The following is a 7,361-nucleotide window of genomic DNA, read 5'->3' as shown; positions in this document are numbered from 1 at the left end:
TTTGAGTAACCGAAGTTCGAGCCTCATAGGGATTGTTTGTCCCATTTTTCTGAATTTTGGGTTCAATTCGTGCAAGTTGGGCCTTCGGGCCACGAGAAAAATGGTGAAATATCTGGAATTTCGCCTAAATTCTGAAATTTCCGTAATATTTCCAATATTTCCTACAAGATTATCACGGGAAGTAGCTAAAATATCGGTCATATAAAAAAAACGATAATTTCAAATGTCGATTTTTAACACCTTGCATTAGAGTAACGAAACAAGTTCATGACTTGTTTTTTATCAAGAATTTTGGAAGGATTTTGATACACTTGTGTTGGAGGTAAAATTTGTCCATCTTGATTTGCTTTCTGTAGATGACGAATCGTGAAACTAGTTTATTTGATATGTCTTGCCTAGATGATGATTGTATCACTGATTAACTATACTCGATCTTGACATTTCAGTTGTTTATCTGATAAAAATAAAATAAAATCACTACAAGAAGCTTTCTTATGCTATTTTAGTTTAGGAACCGGTGTCGGCCACCATGGAATAGCGAGCGGGTACAAGCCACCAGAAACTTGATTCACTTCAGCAACTGTCGACCATGTCCTTGTACGAATATTCCACTTAAGAATATCAACACCTCTTACCAGATACAAAACATCGTCATTATCTGGGTCGAAACCTAAAATTGCGACTTCTATATCATCTTTGTCAATTGGAACCATTTCTTCATTCAGATTATAAACCCTCATCTGATTCAGACACACTCCTCCTTCATGGATTTCTTTATCATTCAAGTCCACAATATATAGATTACGCATTTCAGTATCATACTCGAATATCCGCACGCACCCTTTGTACACTCCTAGGGTTGAAAAATGAAGATCCTCCTCATATTGGCGTAATCCAATGAAACATTTGTTCTGAATGTGATCGATAGTATCAACACCAATAGTAGTACTGCTGCTGCTAGTACCATACAAACTAGTATTATTGCTGTTTTTGATTATGAACGGATTCAATCCAATGAGAAATCTCTCATCAATAATTCTATGATTGCCCCAATATAGCATTCCATTGTTACCATAGCTTCTGCAATGACAATAGTCACAAGGATGAAAGGGTAAAGGGGATGATACAATTGTCTCTATCCATTCAGCGGTCTCAGAAGAAAAGATCTGCACTTTAATTTCACTATAAACTGTGCCTAGATCCTCAGGATAAATTATTCTCACCACCCTGCATCGATACTCAGCATTAAGGTGGAAGATACTTCCTCGCTGATTACCTGTCGGCCTAAAATCATAGTAGGGAAGATCGCAGATGAGTCCCACCGGCGTGTAGTAGTAGACATGAGGAGGTGGAGGAAGAGGACACCATTGGACTGTGGATGGATTGCAGATGTAGTAATCACGTTGATCAAATGTGCTTGTGCTGCAAAGAATCAGGTCATTATAACTGGCGACAATAACTGGTTGTCTTTCCAAACCGTGAAAGCTCATGAGTTGTTCAAACAAGGGAGTTAGAGGTTTGGTGGAAGATGACATTCTGCCGAGGAATTCTACTCCCCTATAGTCCAGCAGAGAGTGTTGTATTGGTGACTGCTTATCATTTTTGAGACTCACAAAGCCACCAATGAAAGAAGGCTCAGACATGAGCCTGCACCATCGCTTACAGACACGCTTGCATTTAGCAACAAACTTATAGCAAGAGAGTCGATAAAGGATCTCAAGCAAATCATCATCAGGGAGATCATTGATATCACTGTTCATTAATTTTGGTGCGGCTGATCTCATATCCAGAGCAACTCCTTGTTTAAATCTTTTAGAGTAATTAGTATGATCAGAGGCCATCAGTGCTCCAAAGAACCACTTTTTTTTTTCTCGATACAGATCCAAAGAAACCACTTGGAAACCTATATATACACACATAGAATTAAGTAACACGGCTAACATAGTATTCTAGAGTAGATAGGATATCAAATCCATATCGGACAGGAAACAGTAAAAGTGTTTGACTAATGAGTTGGCTGGATTTCAGGACTATTAACACTGGTCCAATCATGAAAATCTCCAGTATTCACAACAGAATAATAACAATAAATAGTTACATACAATCCGTTTAACTTGTGGCCCCTAATAAATTTTAGGAAAACTTGTGGCCAAAACTAAGAACTACATTACAATCCACTACTCCCTATCAATTCTTAAGAAAAACCTTTGGCAAGACTGTGGAATTCATGTATGATTATGGTACTACAGTACAGAGATGCTAGATTTCCTGTTTTGAAGTTCTCCAATGAAATTTCTTCCCCAAAGGTCTTAACAATGATGTAAGCAAAGACAATTAAGAAAGCAACCCATCACCTTGAAAATTTGCATACAGTACTTAATTGGAACAGAGAAAATGTACCAGTAGCAAGGTAGAACTGAATGTACCGATTTCAATACTCAAACAGAACAGAACAAACTGTGCCCATAGCATCCACCTGACTAGTAACAGCAGAAAACCCAAAAGCTAATCACCTTTCTGTGTCATCGACTCAACATTCTCTTCAGGGAACTACACAATTCTCACCTCATTGCTTTCCACCCAACCTCCTTTTTTACCCATATTCCACACTGTAACATCAACTTCCATAGGGAGCTCAGATATTTATTCCCGCAGGTTGGGCGTGTTGTAGTAGTCTAGGCACTGGAGTTGGCCACCATGGGAGCACAACTGGAAATTGAACAAAAGAGAGAACGTTCTCACCCACCATTGACCAATCTCTTGTTCGAATGTTGTACCTGAAAACATCTTTGCCTATGTACAGATATATAACATCCTCGTTATTGGGATCTAAAAATAGTAATTGAATTCCATCATATCCCGGAACCATTCTTAAGTCCATTGAATAATCCTTTATACCTTCCAAACATAATTGGTCAGCTCCTCCACATAATTCTTCTTCTTTCAACTTCCGAACAAAAAAAGTAAAGGTATGATAGTCGCACATGTGTAGACACCCTCTGTATTCACCAAAGTACCGAAGTACAAAAGACTTTTCTGGATCATCAAATCGAATGAAACGATAGTGAGCAATGACACTATTGTCAATCATGAATGGGTCCAACCCCAATAGAAAGTTTTGATCACCAGGTTCATCACCCACAAAATACAGCAAGCCATTGTAAGTGAAGCTCCTTTCTATAGGGACGGTGTCACATATAAAGCCTGATGGTATTGATATAGTTGACGTTATCCATTCACCGGTATCAGAGGAGAAGATTTGCACTTTGAGTTTGCGGACAGATTTGTTAGGAGGAAGAACTAATCTCACTATCCTGCACCTATACTCAGCATTAACCTGAACGAAACTTCCTCCCTGATCATCTTTCGTACAGTTATAGTAAGGAAGATCACACATGAATCCCACTGGTGTATACTCGTAAACTCGAGGAGGGGGAGGAACAACAACCCACTGAATTGTGCTCGGATTGCAGATGTAGTAATCACGTTGATAAAAGCCCGACTGTTTACAGCACAAAACTAAGTCATTATAGGTAGCTACTACTCTCGGCTCTTTTTCCAAATGGTGGACACTCATGAGTCTCTTAAACAACAGAGCTAGTGGCATGGTGGACGATGACATTCTACTAAGGAACTCCTCCCCTCTGCTACTTACGAGAGTATGAATTATTGGTGTTTGGTCACGATCACTCTGGAGACGTAGAAAGCGGCGAAGAAAATAAGGACCGGCCATGACATTGCACCAACGCTTGGACACGCGCTTGCATTTTGAAACAAACTTATAGCATGGAAGCCGGCAAAGAATTTCAACCAGCACAACATCCGGGAGATCTTCAATTTCAATATTCACCAGTTGTGCTGCTCCCAAGGTCGACTGGGATTTTCTAAAGCAGATTCTTTTGGTCCTATCACCACCTCTCATGGCAGCCGTAACCGAATAATCAAAGGTAGGTGTGCTAAGATATTCCTATCACAAACTGCAGAACATATACACAAAGTTTTAACATCTATAGCATTATATCTATACATACTCAGAAGCTCAGTCACAAAACTTTGAATTGGCACAAAAATTACCTATTGCTTAATCACATCTATTATAAAAAGATAAGAAATACTACTCAAAACAGGGCAAAATAGAAAGGTCTAAAACTGCTAAAGACATATGCATGAAGATTAAACAAATCTTGTTCAGAATAAACTATATCAAAATTGAAATAAAATTACATACACAGGGAAAGATCAAAACTTGAAGAGAATTCATTTCCATCCAAACAGAATTCATGGATTGAGACAATCGGGTAGACATGCAGCAAATTGAAAATTGAATTTATAACAAGGAAAGTTGAGAGGTTTAGAGATAATTGATGCTCACCTTTGTGGGTATCTAGTGGAATGGTTGCAGAAAAAAACTGGGGAGTTTTCTTGTGGAAATGATCGGAGATCCAGGGGATCAAGTGAACGCCGACTTGAGCTGCATTTCTGAGTGAGACTGTGAGTGTGCTTCAGTTACAATCGGGGTAAAAAAGAAATTTTTTGGCGGGCCTGGCCCAGTCCAATTCTATGTTTCGGGCTAAGCCCGACCCGGCCCATCCATCACGTCAAAATCGAAAACGGAAACTCAGATCAACCCAGTCTCAGATAGTCCACATTCTTCAACGCCAAGAAACCTCTCTCCGGAAAACATGGAACCCGACGATGAAGAACCGCCGGAGGAGCTAGCACCGGTTGAGAATCCGGCGTTCGTCCACCGGTCCATATCGACGCGGTTGTTCACGGTGGCGATGTCGTTGACGCGGCTCCTCCGGTGCAGCTTGACGCCGCCGTGAATCTTGAGCGTGAAGCAGGCCAAGCCGATACGTCGAACGACGTCGTTGTGCCTCAAGCCCCTGAGTTTTTGCGCCGTCTCTATGATTTTCTCATGCGTTCAATCGATGATCCCAACCTCTCTTCGGCCATGGAGTGGATCGATGACTTCACTTTCCGGGTGTTAGACCATCATGCCCTAGCAACTATACGTAAGTCGATCTTATATATAATTTCGATCATATTTTTTCATTTATGCATGGTTGAATTAATTGGTTTATTGTTGTTTGTCTGAAAACTTGGTTGCATTATGAAATGTTAGGGAATAATGCAAATTAGGGATGATGTATGGAGGCACTGCCAGGGTTACCTACGCAGAGGTACGCCGGGAATGCTTCAATCAATATTACTGCCTCAACATCCGTTCACTAAAGAATAGTGATATGCAGCACTTAATATGCTCAGAATATTCGTGTTTGTCGACGGTGTAGGTTTTGGTATGTAGGGTCGTTCTTCTACCAGCAGCTAGGGTTCGCTCTCTCGCTGATCATGGTGGATGATATGAACATACAAGTCATGCATGTTTTTCATTTAGTTTCTAGATGTTCTAGCTCATCGGGCAAGTGATAAATGCTTAGATCGATCAAGATTAAATTTGATGATTTAAGTTCTAGTTGTTTCAGTGAAGACATTTGTTCCGAGCTGTGATCTACTTATGGATATTTGTTGCAAAATATATAGCAATTCGTCATGTTCATGCAAGGCTTCGATCTCTTCATAGACTAATATTTGCTACTACTGCGAACTAAGCTTTCTTGCTCCTCATTCGTCAACTACAATAGACTTTGCACTTCATGTAACTATATATGGTTTGACCCAATATTAGAGGTCAGTTAGCAATACTCTTTTTGTTCTCGTAGTTTGCATTAATACTTCTCTTGATACAATATATTTTGAAAGATTTTGATAAACAGAACTATATAAGCGTATGAACTTAACTTTGGACCAAGGCAAAATCATAACATAACCAAGAAATTTATTGCTAAAATTTGTCATGCATGTTTGCGCTTTAGCTTCCATCGCTCTATGGATGTGGAGGGCTTCGGTTGGGATAGCAATGTTGTGGTAGCTTAGGAATTGGTGTTGGCCACCATGGGAGCACAAGTGGGAGATAGATGGAGCTGGAAACAATTCCACCCTTTTCAGGCACCTGACTATGTCTCCGTCTGCAGCTCTTTTGAAATACAAGATATCGTCCTTTTCTGGGTCAAAACCTAGCATAAAATTTCGCACAAGATCAACAACCGGCGTCATTTGCTTGTCTAATGAGTACACCTTCACCATATTATCCACACACAATTTAACACTAGTTCCGCCATGGAATATTTCTTCTTCATTCAAATCCCGCACAGACAAAACTCGAGCGTCACTGTTGTACTCACACACACGCATACACCCTCTGTATGTACCTACGCATCGAAACAAATTAAAGCGATCTATTTCTAATTCAACCAAATGACATCCATAGTGATCAGTAGTATCATCAGCATTAGCAACACTACTACGGCTGGAGATCATGAACGGATCCAATCCAATTAGAAAGTTGGCTTCATACAAACAACTCCAGAAAAGCATTCCCTTGTAAATGAAGTTAGCTGTGCAGTTGATTCTACGAAACTTAATGTCTGTTGGTAATGATACAATTGACTCTGTCCATTCACCTGTCTCGGTAGAGAAGATCTGCGCTTTGAATGTTTTGCATGTAGTTATAAATATTTCCTTACAACGGGGAAAGGTTAATCTCACAACCTTGCATCTATACTCAGGATTAAGCTGGATAATATGTCTGCCCTGATCGTCTTTCTCACATTTATAGTAGGAGTGATCACAGATTAATCCTACTGGTACATTCACGTCACCTTCAAATGGGAGAGGGGGAGGGGGAGGAAGAGGAACCCATTGGAGTGTGTATGGATTGCAGATGTAGAAATCACGTTTTTCATACTTGTTTGCACAACACAAAACTAGGTCATTATATGAGGATACCACCACAGGCTCATTCTTCAAAGAGTGAAACTTCTTCATTCTTTCCAACAATGGGCTTAGCGGCTTAGCCGAGGACGACGACATTTTTGTCAAGAATTCATACCCGCTTTCGTTAATCAGAGTACGCATTATTGGTGGTTGTTGATGATCATCACTTCGAATAGATAAGAGGCGGGTAATGAAGTAAGAACTAGATGTGAGAGCGCACCACCTCTTGGACACAACCTTGCACTGATGAACAGATTTATAGCAAGGAAGTCGACAAAGAATTTCAACCAATACGTTATCAGGGAGATCATCGATACAAATATTCATAGGTTTCGATGATGGTCTTCTTGCCACTGCTTTTTTTGAGTGATCATAAATACAATCGGATGCTGGTAGTGCTTCAAAGGAAGGCAACCGGGATATTCTACTGTGACTTCTTTTCAAAGGAGTACTAGTACTATCACCACCTCTCATGGCTGCATTCATGAACCTGTACGTAGATCTTGGAGATGAGATATATATAT

The 7,361-nt window shown here is 40.1% G+C and overlaps 2 protein-coding genes across 2 annotated transcripts; both read right to left on the bottom strand.

Moving 5' to 3' along the window:
• Window positions 1-497: 497 nt before the first annotated feature.
• LOC101291558 lies at window positions 498-1,841 on the bottom strand. Its single transcript, XM_004306003.1, has one exon. The coding sequence runs from the start codon at window positions 1,839-1,841 to the stop codon at window positions 498-500; it is 1,344 nt and encodes a 447-aa protein (XP_004306051.1).
• A 794-nt stretch (window positions 1,842-2,635) lies between these two features.
• LOC101291270 (putative F-box/kelch-repeat protein At4g22430-like) lies at window positions 2,636-3,922 on the bottom strand. The gene has a single exon (XM_004306002.1). It carries the CDS (start codon window positions 3,920-3,922, stop codon window positions 2,636-2,638), a length of 1,287 nt encoding a protein of 428 aa, XP_004306050.1.
• Between the last annotated feature and the right edge of the window lie 3,439 nt (window positions 3,923-7,361).

Source organism: Fragaria vesca, linkage group LG6 (genome assembly GCF_000184155.1).
Source record: "Fragaria vesca subsp. vesca linkage group LG6, FraVesHawaii_1.0, whole genome shotgun sequence".
In the NCBI taxonomy this organism is placed as follows: Eukaryota; Viridiplantae; Streptophyta; class Magnoliopsida; order Rosales; family Rosaceae; genus Fragaria; species Fragaria vesca.
Note: the sequence above shows the minus strand (reverse complement) of the source record. Positions and strands in the feature narration are given on the sequence as shown.